At 37.5% G+C, this 14,070-nt stretch overlaps 1 protein-coding gene across 6 annotated transcripts in view; it reads right to left on the bottom strand.

Annotated features, from left to right (window-relative positions):
* MAIP1 (matrix AAA peptidase interacting protein 1) overlaps positions 1 to 14,070 on the bottom strand; it is a 118,624-nt gene that overhangs the window by 96,299 nt on the left and 8,255 nt on the right. For 4 of the 6 annotated variants that reach the window (XM_071073145.1, XM_071073147.1, XM_071073148.1 and 1 more), the window contains one exon: positions 1 to 14,070. This exon is cut by the window's left edge and continues 19,715 nt beyond it. In XM_071073145.1, coding sequence (XP_070929246.1) covers positions 13,992 to 14,070 — 79 coding nt within the window. In that variant the 3' untranslated portion in view covers positions 1 to 13,991. The other 2 variants (XM_071073146.1, XM_011718167.3) reach the window with 2 other exon arrangements.

Here is a 14,070-nt window from a genome sequence, read left to right as displayed (position 1 = left end):
TCTCTCGCCACATACAAAAATCAAATCAAAATCGACTAAAGACTTAAACCCAAGACCTCATACTATGAAACTACTACCATAACCCATTGGGGAAGCTCTCCAGGATATTGGTCTGGGCAAAGATTTCTTATGTAATACCCCACAGGCATAGGCAACCAAAGCAAACATGGACAAATGGGATCACACCAAGTTGAAAAACTTCTGCACAGCAAAGGATACAATCAACAAAGCAAAGAACAACCCACAGAATGGGAGAAAATGTTTGCAATCTTCCTATCTAACAAGGAATTAATAACCAGAATATATTATATAAGGAGCCCAAACAACTCTATAGGAAAACAAACAAACAAACAAACTAATAATCTGATTAAAAATGGACAAAAGACCTGAATAGACATTTCTCAAAAGAAGACAAATGAATGGCCAACACGCATATGAAAAGGTGCTCAACATCATTAATCATCAGAGAAATGCAAATCAAGACTACAATTAGATACCATCTCACCCCAGTTAAAATGGCATTTATCCAAAAGTCAGGCAATAACAAATGCTAGCAAGGATGTGGAGAAAAGAGAACACTTATACACTGTTGGTGGGACTGTATATTAGTATAACCACTATGGAGAACAGTTTGGAAGTTTTTCAAAAAACTAAAAATCCTACCGTAGGATCCAGCAATCCCACCCATAGGTATATACCCAAAAGAAAGGAAATCAGTATATCAAAGAGATATCTGCACTCCCATATTTATTGCAGCACTATTCACAATAGCCAAGATTTGGAAGCAACCTGTATCCACCAGCAGCTGAATAGATAAAGAAAATGTGGTACATATACACAATGGAGTACTATTCAGCCATAAAAAAGAAAGAGATCCTGTCATTTGCAACAATATGGGTGGAACTAGAGATCATTATGTTAAGTGAAATAAGCCAGGCACAGAGAGGTAAGTTTTTGCATGTTCTCACTTATTTGTGGAAGCGAAAAATTAAAATAATTGAACTCATGGAGAAAAAGAGTAGAAGGATGGTTACCAGAGTCTATGAAGGGGGGTGATAGGAAACTGGGGATGTGATAGGAAAGTGGGGATGGTTAGTGGGTACAAAAAAAAATAGAAAGAATGAATAAGATCTAGCATTTGCTAGCATAACAAAATGACTATAGTCAAAAATAATTTAATTGTACATTTTGAAATAACTATAAGAGTATAATTGGATTATTTGTAACACAAACAATAAATGCTTGAGATGATTGATACCTCATTTACCCTGATGTAATTATTATGCATTGCATGCCTGTGTCAAAATGTCTCATGTAATCCATATATACACCTGCTATGTACCCCAAAAAATTAAAAATAAATTAAAAACTGTATTTAAGAATTAGCTTGGCAAGGCCAGGCATGTTGGCTCACACCTGGAATCCTAGCATTTTGGGAGGCCAAGGTGGGCGGATTGCTTCAGTTCAGGAGTTAACGATTAGCCTGGGCAAAATGGTGAAGTCCCATCTCTACAAAACAAACAAACAAACAAAAATGCAAAAATTAGCATGGTGGTGTGTGCCTATAGTCCCAGCTACTCAGGAGACTGAGGTGGGAGGATCACCTGAGCCTGGGAGATCGAGGTTGAAGTGAGCTGTGATTGCACCACTGTACTACAGCCTGGGTGACACAGTGAGACCCTACCTGAAAGAAAAGAAAAATAGCTAGACAATATTTAGGACTATTTTCAGACTGCAGTTAGAAGCCACTATGGTTTCTCGGTGAAGCTGGGGAAAGCAAGTCTGTCAACTATTTGGCATTTGGCAGGGTCTGTGTGGCTTCATGACTCAAGTAACCCAATTAGGGCAAATTGCTAGAGGCCTACAGCCAATATTCATTCTCCTCCTCCTCCTCCTCAGTTTTAGGACCTCTGCTTTTATTTGAGGCAACAAAATGTACCCAGCTAAAAGACTATTCCTCAGCCTTACCTTCCCAATTACATGTGACATATGACTAATTCCTGGCTGATGAAATTAAGTGGAATTTTTTTTTGTGCCTTCTGGGAAAGCATCTTAAAAGCTGATGTATATACTCTTTGCCTGTTCTTTTCTTTCCTCCATTCTGCTCTATGGAATATGGATATGAGAGCTGCAGCTCTATCAGCCATTTTTTAATATAAGGACACATATCATGCCCTAAAGAAGACAGTTGTGACTAGAAGGAGCCTAGATTCCTGAGGACTTTGTGGAGCTGGCATACAAGCCCCAAAGTACCATATCTCTGAATCTCTGTTAGTGTAAGAGGAATCAACTACTTCTATATTATTTAAGCCATAATATTTAAAAGTTTTTGTTTCCTGCAATTATTTAATAGAAGTAATTCTAAACAATATGCCAATCATTTGCATAATCTGCCCACATTGTGAAATTAAAATGGTCAATATCAAGTACTCTTATAAGGTCTTATTTTATGTAAGTTTCTTAAAATTTATTTTGAGATGATGAACAATTTATAATAATATTGACATTATATAAGGTCTTAGGTGACCAATTTTGTTGTTGTTTTAGAAACAAGGTCTCACTATGTTGCCCAGACTACTGCTAACCTCAAACTCCCACACTCAAGCAATCCTCCTGCCTCAGCCTTCGGAGTAGCTGGGATTACAGGCGTAAGCCACTGCTTCCTCCTAGGTGACCCCATTAATCTAAGGAGTGTGTTAGTGCACCTTGGCAGATCTCATCAAATGGAGATAATGGAATTCAAGGGCTCTGTAGCCTTTCTCACTTAAACTGGTTTAGACATCTGCAATCATTGTTATACTAAATGAGTGATTCTCATCTTCAGACCCCCATAGCAGAATAGTCAATAATGCTCAGTTAATAATATATAACTAAAATACCTGGAAAGTCTCTCTCTTGGTCTCTGTGATGTAATACTGTGTGCTTTTTCTGTATGTGGTAATCATTATTGCATCTCACCAAATACTTCTTACCCTCTGCCTTCCAGCAACATGGCAGAATTGTACTTCCTGGGTCCCTATGGTTGAGTGAGACTATGTTCTGGCAAAAATAATTGTATCACTTCCAGGTTCATCCTTCAGAATTGTCTTTTCCATTTGCTATCATAGCCAGTAGTGGCTTCCTATCAGCCCATGTCCAGGGAGGAAGATGATCTGGCACTGAACAGAGTCCCCAGGTGTCTCTTACTGAACATACAGTATGAACAAGAAATAAACCTTTTTTGTTTTGTTTTGTTTCAATCCACTGAGATTGAGAAGCTGTTTGTTAATGCAGAATAATCTACATTGTCCTGGCTGATACACCACACCATTCAGGAAAAATATCTTCCCAGGATGGGCGTAATTACAGAGGTACCGAATGATGTAATCTGTGGTTCTAGCAGGGATACGGGTAAAATTTTCCTCCAATTTGACCCATGCACTTAATCACTTTTACATCAACAAATTATAGTCATAAAATATTTTTTGTGGAGCAATTTCCTAAAACATATCTATCTAGAAAAATCCGTCAATAAGCAAAGCAATCTTCCCCTTCCTTAGTGGCTTCATACCCTATCAAACTTACAGCCAATTCTGGCATTTAGATTCTACATACGGTTAGCTCCACCGTGTGGAACTTGAAAAGAATGACATTTGTTACAGGACCATGAAAGTGAGTTCAAATATCCAATAATACCATATACTCCTTGAGAGGGGTACTGTACATGATTTTAAAAATCACATCCAGCTTGCTAGGGTATCAAATCAAAAGCAAGAGGGAAAAAGTTCCTGCCATGTGAACTAGGAAGTTCAATAGAAGTGAGGCTCACTCTTATTTATCCAGTCAACTAATATTTACTGAGCTCCACTTTGTATGAGATATTGTTTCAGGGCCTGGGGATTCAGTAGTGAACAAGATAGGTAAAGTTCTTGCCTTAGTCCCAAAGACAATGGGAGAAATAAACAAACACATCCTACAATGTCTGATTGTGATACGTGCTATAAGCCAAAATAAATCAGGGTTAGGGCATATAGAGAGTGATGGGGAAAGAATTATTTTAGGCCGGGCGCGGTGGCTCACGCCTGTAATCCCAGCACTTTGGGAGGCCGAGGCGGGGAGTTCACAAGGTCAGGAGATCGAGACCACAGTGAAACCCTGTCTCTACTAAAAATACAAAAAATGAGCCGGGCGCGGTGGCGGGCGCCTGTAGTACCAGCTACTTGGGAGGCTGGGGCAGGAGAATGGCGTGAACCCAGGAGGCGGAGCTTGCAGTGAGCCAGGATTGTGCCACTGCACTCCAGCTTGGGCAACAGAGCGAGACTCCGTCTCAAAAAAAAAAAAAAGAATTATTTTAAATAAGGTTGACAGAAATAAAGGCATACAATCCACATTTAGCTTTCCCAAAGTTATTTTAGATAAATGATCCAAAATCTCAAACAGATATAAACATGTATAAACATTCTCTTACAGACATAAATTGAGAAAACACCTCAAAATGCTCAAATCTTGGTTTTCAAATTCATTGCCCTGGGGAAAAAAAAAGACTCCTTGGAGAAATGGCTGATTCTAGGTCTGAGGCAGGAAATGGACAAGAAGATCCTGAAATGTATTGTTACATTGGAAAACACAGGAGCACTCAAAGGCTAACAACAGTCATGCTCATCTTTAGTCTGTCACGCAGATAGATTACAAGGACTCCCGCTAGCAAAACTAGGGCATATTTAGGCATCAACAAGAATAATAACTGTAATTGATATTACATTGGATGAATAAAAATCCATGAGTTTAGGCTGGGTGTGGTGGCTCATATCTGTAATCCCAGCACTTTGGAAGGCTGAGGTGGGAAGATCATTTGAATACAGGGGTTCAAAGCTGCAGTGCGTATGATCCTGCCACTGCACTCCAGCCTGGGTGACAGAATGAGACCTCATCTAAAAAATGAAAGAATTCATGAGTTTCTGGTGATATTTAAGAAAAATGAAGGGCTAGGGTTCTGTTTTATTGAAGAATGCCAATAGCAGGTATTATAGAATTAAAGAATAATCCTTTGGCAAACTATGAGGTAGTACTGATTCATATAAGGATCATCTTCTGTATTAATTTCTTGTTGCTTATGTAACAAACTACCACATTGTAGTGGCTTAAAACAACATAGATTTATTATTTGGCAGTTCTGGAGATCAAATGTCTAAAATGAGCCAGCGTGGCTGCGTTCCTTCTAGAGGCTCTGGGGAGAATGTTTCTTACCATTTCTAGCCTGTAAATGCTGTCCACATTCTGTGGCTGTCATGGCCCCGCATAGTTCTAACCTCTGCTTCCATCACTACGTGTTCTTCTCTCTGACTCCAACCCGCCTGCCTCCCTCTTATAAGGACATTTGTGATAACACTGGATCCACCCACATAATCCAGCATAACCCCCTCATCACAAAATCCTGAATTTAATCATACCTGCAAAGTCCTATTTTGCCAACCCCTGGAACACGTGAAGATGTGTTCCAGGCCCTAGAACACGTGAAGATGTGTTCCAGGGGTTAGTACGTGGGCATCTTGTGAGCAGAGTATTTACCAGGTATCAAAGTATCATCTCACAGATTACTTATTAATTATAAAGAGAAAAAAATGATTTTTACAACTAAGGGTTCTCATAATCACCACTCTAAACAATGGGACAATGAGAAATTAGGTACTGCCTGATATTATATAATATGAGGTCCAAAATCACTGATATATTCTTGCCAAAAATGTTTCACCTGAATCTAATCAACCCTTTCGCCCTAACTTCCAGTTTACAGAAATGATGCCATAGAAAAACAAGCACATGCAAGATACGGGACATGCTGTATGTCCACCATTCTAGACTTCTCCAAATTGCAATGCCATAAACGAGGATGGGGGATATTCTAAATTTTGAAAAAAGGACTAAAGAGACTTAACCAAATGCAACGGGTAAACCTTGACTGGATCTTGAATTAAAAAGTCACTTTAAAGACAATTGGTGAAATTTTAAATTGAAATATTAGCTGATATTATGGAATTATTGCTAACATACATGTGGTTATATAGGATAGTGTCCTTATCCTTTGGAAATACATGTTGGAATATTTAGGGTTGAAATATTAATACATGATGTCTGAAACTTACTTTCAAATGCTTTCGATAAAAACATTTGGTCAAACACTATTCTAGATGTTTCTGTGAAAGTTTTTGATGAGATTAACATTTAAACCACTATACGAATGTTAAATCTCTCTATGTAACATATGTCTCCATAGATATCTATGTTTCTCTCTCTCTCCATAGATATGAAATAGATAAATAATAAGTTTTGTTTCTCTGGGGAACTCTAATACAATACCCTTCTTTCAATTTTTCAGTATGTTTGAAATTTTTTCTAATGAAAAGTTAGGGAAAAAATTAAATTCAGATAATTTTTAAAAAACATTCAGGAGTTTTTAAAAACATTTTCCTGATCTAGTCAATGCTGACATTCAGGAGTTAAGTGCATTATTTTGTAGCTCATGGCTGTTCTTCTAGGAGAGAAAATTAGTCTTTATGGAAAATAGACTAGCCAACAAAAAATAAGCATCACCTGTCAGTTTGCAAATATTTTTGAGAATTTATTGTCTTAGTGGTTAATGCTCAGTCCTGGGAAAAGAATGGGAAGCCACCCAGAAGTAGTCCTTGCTAACTTCTTCCTGTGTCACTGTGTGTCCCATACTTGGCAAGCCAAGTTCATTTGGGTCAAAGTAGAACACATCTAACTAGTTCTTGATTTTAAGAAAATCTACAGGTTTTCTGATCAGGGAGCCTGTATTGATGATATAGCCACTTCAGTGAAAGCCAACAGTGACAGCTTCATATTTCAAAAGTCAGACAACTCCAGTGAACATGATATAAACTCTTTTCTTCCTCTGTAACCAACACAGAACACATTTAGAAAGCTTATTTAAAAACATGTCAAGTTCTCAGAGAGAATAGAAGAATGGTTACCAGAGGCTGGGAAGGGAAATGGAGGTGGGGTGGGGGAGTGGGGGTGGGGATGGTTAATGAGTACAAAAAAATAGTTGGAAAGAATTAATAAGACTTACTATTTGATAGCACAACAGGGTGACTATAGTCAATAATAACTGTACATTTTAAATAACAAAAAGCATATAATTGGATTGTTTGTAACACAAAGAATAAGTGCTTGAGGGGATGGGTACCCCATTCTCCATGATGTGATTATTACACATTGCATACTTGTTTCAAAACATCCCATGTACGTGTACCCATAAATATATAAACCTACAATGTACCCACAAAAATTAAAAATAAAAAAATTTTAAAATAAGAAAATAAGTCAGGTTCTGCTTTGGCCATAATAAACATTTATCCTGATGCCTTAAACATTAGACAACTCAACAGATTACATGAAACTACTGTGCTCAAACATTGGACAGTAGGAAGCACAGTATTTTTATCTATGGAAGAAGAGAAACAAACAAGGCAGATCCTATGATAATCCAAATTTCTGTGTGGGGCACTTTCTAGACCACCCAGCTGGGGAAAAAAGTCCCCAGCAGAACATGGTAAACTTGATGAATTGAGGAGATGGACATGGAAGGCCATGGAGTCTGAAGAGGCCCGAGGTGTAAGGCAAATGTTCAGACAGGAGCAAGCTATGCAGAACAGAACTTCAGAAGTTTGTATAGTAATTTCCTTGAGTTTTTAGTGAACACTAAGCTATGAACACAAAGGGTGAGACTCTATAAAGTCAAGCAAAGAGTGACTAGAAGCTGTGAAGTGAACAGTTCCCAGACAGCCTGTAGTGCTGGGAATACATTTTGAGTTCCCTAAGCCAGCATGGAGAGTGCTGTCCTGTTTGATCACTCAGGGCATCCAGTAGAGACCCCATAAATTACTCCATACAAATGGAGTAATTTGTACTCTCAGTAGAGTAAAAATTACTCTAGATAAACCCTGACAAAGCTTAACAATAGCCTCAAAAAAATCAACCTGAACCACAAATGACCTAATTGGCTATCTAAAAGAACACAGTTCAACATTCTTCTCAAGGGAAATAATACCCAATGATACCCAGATATTCAATGGCAGAAAATTCATAAATTCAGTGTCCAATCAAAAATTACTAGACCAGGCCAGGCCTGGTGGCTCACATCTGTAATCCCAGCACTTTGGAGGCCGAGGCAGGAGGACTGCTCAAGTTCAAGAGTTCAAGACCAGTCTGGGCAAAATAGTGAGACCTCATCCCTATTTATTTTATTTTTTTAAAATTACTAGACCAGCCAAAAGCAGGAAAACGTGGCCCATAACCAAAAGAAAAATCAGTTACTAGAAAGAGATTTTAAAGAGAGAGAAATAGTAAGATTCATGAAAGACAACTTTAAAACAACTGTTAGGCCAGGCAGAGTGACTCACACCTGTAATCCCAGCACTTTGGGAGGCAGAGGCAGGCAGATCACTTTAGCTAGGAGTTTGAGGCCAGCCTGGGCAATATAATGAGACCCCATCTCTACAAAACCTACAACAATTAGCTGGACATGGTGGCATGCACCTCAGTCCCAGCTACTTGGGAGGCTGAGGTAGGAGGATCACTTAGGCTGGAAAGCAGAGGTTGCAGTGAGCCAAGATCGCACAACTGCAATCCAGCCTAGGCAACAGAATGAAACCCTATCTCAAGACAAACAAACAAAAAGTTGTTATAACTATGCCCAGGAAGTTAAAGGAAAACATGAACATAGAGAAGCTATGAGAAAGAGTCAAATGGAACATGTAGACATGAAAACACACACATCAGAAATAAAGCTGACATAATTCCACTCCCACCTTTCACTAACACAACACACTCTTCCTCAAAAATCCCTGTAAGATCAATGGTTTGCTCTGCTTGACAAGACTCCTCCCTTACTTAGGTAAGAAATCAATTCAAATTTGGGGTTTTATACTGATTTTGAGTGGTGGTTTCATATTTTGACAATTATGAGGTTCCACCAAGGTTATTTTGATGACTCTAACTTAAAAATAAATAAAGGTGTGCTCACCAGGTCCCTTTGGGTCCAGATTTCATTTATCCTTTGGATTTGTTCCAAGTATTTTTGTCTCAATATTGATCTGTACTCTGACTCTCAGTGAGCATGTATTGTTGAGTTTATTTTGTTAAATGAGGATTCCTATCAAAATAGTTCTTTGTAGATGGCATTGTCAATATTTTGGCCATTAATTTCATTATTCTTCAAGTATGTGCTTGTTTTGCTTTAGTGCATCTATTAGTACAAGGTCTTGGCTCAGGACTTTTTTTTTTTCTGTTGCTTTGTCTTTCATAGTCATTTTATTTCTTGGATATATAAGGTGGTTCTACATAGGGAATAAACAAAGGAATAAGTCCATTCAGTTTCCGATTCAATCCATGTTGAGTCCAAGGACTATGAATTAGAGGTCCAGTAGACAGTGAAAAATTCATGATCAAACTTTGTCTTTTGTCCCCTAAACACCTTCATAGGGATACTTCCTCTTTTACTAATTAATGAAAGGCCATTTTGTTTAGTTCACATGCCAGGGTAAAAAATTGTCATGCCATTCATTGTATAGTCCCTTCTTAGCCCCAGTTGGTCAGGTAACCCAAGATGCTATTCTTTAGCATATATTTTTATTTGACTAGAATGGCTTCTTTCTTGTTTGTCATGAATGTTTCTAAATTAAAGTCATAACTTCTTACTGGCAGAACTACTTTTTATATGAATTCTCACTAAAATACTAACTCACGTGCTCACCCTAGTACAGCAAAAATATTTTTAACTCAAAGTAGCAATGACTACCTTGGGGGACATTCTGATAGTCAAAATTAATACATTTAAGTAGAGCTCTAGAAAAATGAGGAAAACTAGTAATATTCACAATTCATTAGTCAACTTCTTTGGTGTGTCGAGACCTCAAAACAAACAATTGATGAGAAGATGGTCTCTTTCAAAGACTCTCTAATTTCCTATCATTCAAGCCTCCTGAAACTATGCTCCGTATATAGATGATATAAAATTCTCATTACTCAGTCATATTCTTTCAATTCCATCTACTCCTGGCCTCCTAAATATGATACCCTTTCCTCAGGACTTTTCTCAGAAAAGGCCATTGTATAATATCTCCTAAGACTTTCTAGAAGAGAAAGCAGGATCAATTAGAAGCTGAATTTAAACCTTGGTCTAGAGCATCAGTAAGACTAACACAAATTTGCTGCAGAATTTGGCATTTTGTTAGATACACATAATTTTGGACTATTTAATTTATATAGCTTGCTTAATTGCTAGTTTCTCAAAAGGGAAAAACGGTTAAAAGCAGCCGGATGGGAAATACCAGGAGGAGATTTTCATCACTTAGCTGTGTATAAGTGAAGAAAGTGGCTTTGAGAGGGAAAACAGATGTATATATAGTACACTATATAGGGACATGCAGTTTTTCCTTTATGAATATGAACAGATTCAACATTGTAAGCAAAGTGAACATGAATTAATACAGGGCTTTAAAGATGGATTTCAGGAAAGTTTCAGTTTGAGTAGACAGTCAGAATAGCCCCAATATGTGAAATGAAGGGAACCTTATCTGTCATTATAATGGGCTCAGACTCAAAACAGGGGTCTTAAACAGCAATTATACAATGGAATGGAAAATTGCCGGTTTAGGAGAGTTCCAATATGTAACTGAATATTTTCAAAGAGCTTTAAAAAGGAAACTGGCTGAAAATTAAACCAAGCTTATCACCCTTCAGATAAAGTAACTGGCTCTAAGTTAAAAATAATACCGAAAGTCCTCTGTTCTTTAAGAATAAAGAGCCTATGGCTAGGAACACCTGTAGATGTTGTAAGCAGAAAAGCCAGTGAAGGAAACAATGAGCGATATTTTGAACAAAATATGAACGAAACAAAAAGACAGTTATCCTAGATCTGTCCAATTATGCTGCTCTAAGAGAAAACTCAGCACCCAGCAATTTTCTGTCATTCCTCTAAAGTCCCAAGGGGAATTGCCTATTAATACAGATGGACAACAATGCAGCTTTTATGTTACTAAATGTGCCACGTATCTATCATTAATTCTACCTCTGTAGAATATCAGATTGCTTAGAAAAACATTTTAAAGTTGAAGAGCCAGAGGAAAGATGAATTGACTTGTAATACAAGTTCAGAAGAGGGGAAAGGGAGAGTTTTGTCTTGAAGTGAAAATGTTTGGTTGTGAAATGTGAAAGAAAACAGTAACAAGCAAACTTGAGGGTGTATATAAATTTTAGAAGCCTTGATGAAAAGTGGACTTTACTTGCCTTGTTTTACTAAAGCAATTCAGAAGTGAGAATTTCTATCAATCCTAAATCTTTTCACCAGACCCAATATTTAAATGTTACTTTGGGACTACTATGAGAACATTCCTTTCTTCTTTGTGACATAAGTCCTATCTTACATGGAATTTCCAGATAAAATTAAAGCCGAAGGGTTATTTTTAAGGGTCCCTAAAATTTCCCTCATATACACACTTACTAACTGGTCTATGAATTGGAAAACTTTCACTATGTATAATTCAAGAAATAACTGCAGAATTCTCTATGGTCCACAGATGTGGTCAGAATATTTGCAATAAAGGCCATAAGAAGCCATTGACTCTTTCAAGGATATCATAAAAGTTCAGTTATATAGGTGTGTGAAAAGATAAAGCTCTTCTCCTTTAGGGGCCATAACTCAACAGCATGAAACATGTCAAAGAGCCATTGCGTGTTCTCCTTGTTTCAAAGATATTGTGGTCTCAGCTAATTTTGTTAAAACCTTTTCAGATCATCTTTCCCAATCTGTGAATTGCCTTTTAATTATCCTACTGATGTCTTTCAAAAAGTTTTAATTTTAATAAATTCCAAGTTATAAATTTTTTTCTTTCATGGTTCATGCGTTCTATATCCTAAGAAAATCTTTGCTAATCCCAAGACAGCAAATGTCTCCTATGTTTTTTTTCTAGAATTTCTAGGTTTAGCTTTTGTTTAGGTCTATCATCCATTTTAAATCTAAATTTTGCACTAAAATTATGTATGTGATGTAAAAGTTGAGGTTCATTTCTCATATGAATATATACTTATTCCATTTGTTGAAAAGATGCTTTCCCTCTTTGAATTGCTTTGGTGCCTTTTTGTTTTCTTTTTAGACAGGGTCTCACTCTTCTGCCCAGACTGGAGTGCAATCACAGTTCACTGCAGCCTCAACCTCCCCAGGCTCAGGTGATCCTCCCATCTCAGTCTCCCAAGTACGTGTGACTACAGGCACACACCACCACACACAGCTAATTGTGCATTTGTCAAAAATCAATTGTCCATATACGCATGAGTCCATTTTTGAACTCTATTCTGTCCACTGGTCCTTAACATTGCTTATAAAACATGTCACTGGCAATAAATTCTCTCATCTTTTCTCTGAGTCTTTTCACTTTTTGAAGATTTTTGCTGAATATCGAATTCTAGGTAAACGTTATTTTTTCAGCACTTTTAAGATGGCATGCCAAGGTCTCTAACTTGCTGTTTAAGAAAAATAGGTAGTTATTCTTATCTTGGCTTCTCTGCATGAATATACTTTTTTTTCTCCAGTTGCTTTTACAACTTTCTCTGGTTTTCAACAATTTCATTATGATGTACCTTGATCAGATTTTTTCTGTTACCTTGTTTGTTGAATTTCTAGTGATCTGTGGGCTTATAGTTTTCATCAACTAGGACACTTTTCAGCCATTATTTCTTAACATACTATTTTTGTTTCCACTACTCCAACTTCTAGGACACAAAATACAAGTATATTAGATTAGTTGATATTATCCCATAGGTGGCTAAGACACTGTCCTATTTTTTTTCTCTTTGTATTTTAGCATGCTTTTAAATTCACTAATTTTCAGTTCTGTAGAGACTGATCTGCTATAATTTCATCTATTCCTTCTTACCTAGCTAGTGACCAAAGAAGTCAAATAGCAGCAGTGATTTAAAAATAAATCTTACACATACTTAAAATAAAGGTATAAGGCCAGGCATGGTGGCTCATGCCTGTAATCCCAGCATTTTGGGAGGCCGAGACGGGCAGATTGTCTGAGGTCAGGAGTTCTAGACCAGCCTGGCTAACATGATGAAACCCTGTCTCTATTAAAAATACAAAAAAATTAGCTGGGCATGGTGGTGCATACCTGTTGTCCCAGCTACTCGGGAGGCTGAGGCAGGAGAATCGCTTCAACCCGGGAAGTGGAGGTTGTAGTGAACTGAGATCACACCACTGTACTGCAGCCTGGGCAACAGAGGGAGACTCCATCCAAAAAAAAAAAAAAAAAGGTATAAATGTATTGGCCACAAATAAAATATGTAAGGACTATTAATTTAGAACTGTGTAAGTAGGCTGGGTGCAGTGGCTCATGCCTATAATCCTAGTTCATTGGGAGGCCGAGGGCAGAACCACTTGAGGCCAGAAGTTCAGGACCAGCTGGGCAACACAGCAAAATCTCTATAAAAATTTTTAAAAATTCGCCAGCCATGCTGGTGGATGCCTATAGTCCCAGCTACTCTGAAGGCTGAGGCAGGGGGATTGCTCAAGCCCAGGAGCTCGAGGTTACCGTGAACTATTATCATGCCACTGGACTGCATCCAGGGAGACACAGCAAGACCCTGTTTCTCAAACAATTTAAAAAATAAAGAAATGTGTAAGTAGTTTTTTCAATACCTTCTTTATTATGTCTATAAAATTATACGGAGCACTGGAAATATTATTGAATATGACACCAATGACGTGCTATTGTATTTTTTTTAATTTTGACTTCTTTTAAAGAAGGTGATAACAATCTGTGGAAAATGCTTTTACTGTATCATGCCAATATACTGCAAGGAGTATTTCAAAATAATATAAAAGTAATTCACAGACTTAGATTAAATGAAGATCAAATGATCCAAAAATTTTTCTTCCTTAGTTTTTCACAGCAACTGCTAAAGTCCATAAGCTGATTTTTCCAAGAAAATTATTCTAATAATTTTGAGTGTTCAATCCGTGCAATGGTCCAGTCAGGCTTTACTCCTTGTGTGAACTCCCTCTGAAAC

This window comes from Macaca nemestrina, chromosome 11, assembly GCF_043159975.1.
Source record: "Macaca nemestrina isolate mMacNem1 chromosome 11, mMacNem.hap1, whole genome shotgun sequence".
Classification (NCBI taxonomy): domain Eukaryota; kingdom Metazoa; phylum Chordata; class Mammalia; order Primates; family Cercopithecidae; genus Macaca; species Macaca nemestrina.
This window is presented reverse-complemented; position numbering and strand designations above follow the sequence as displayed.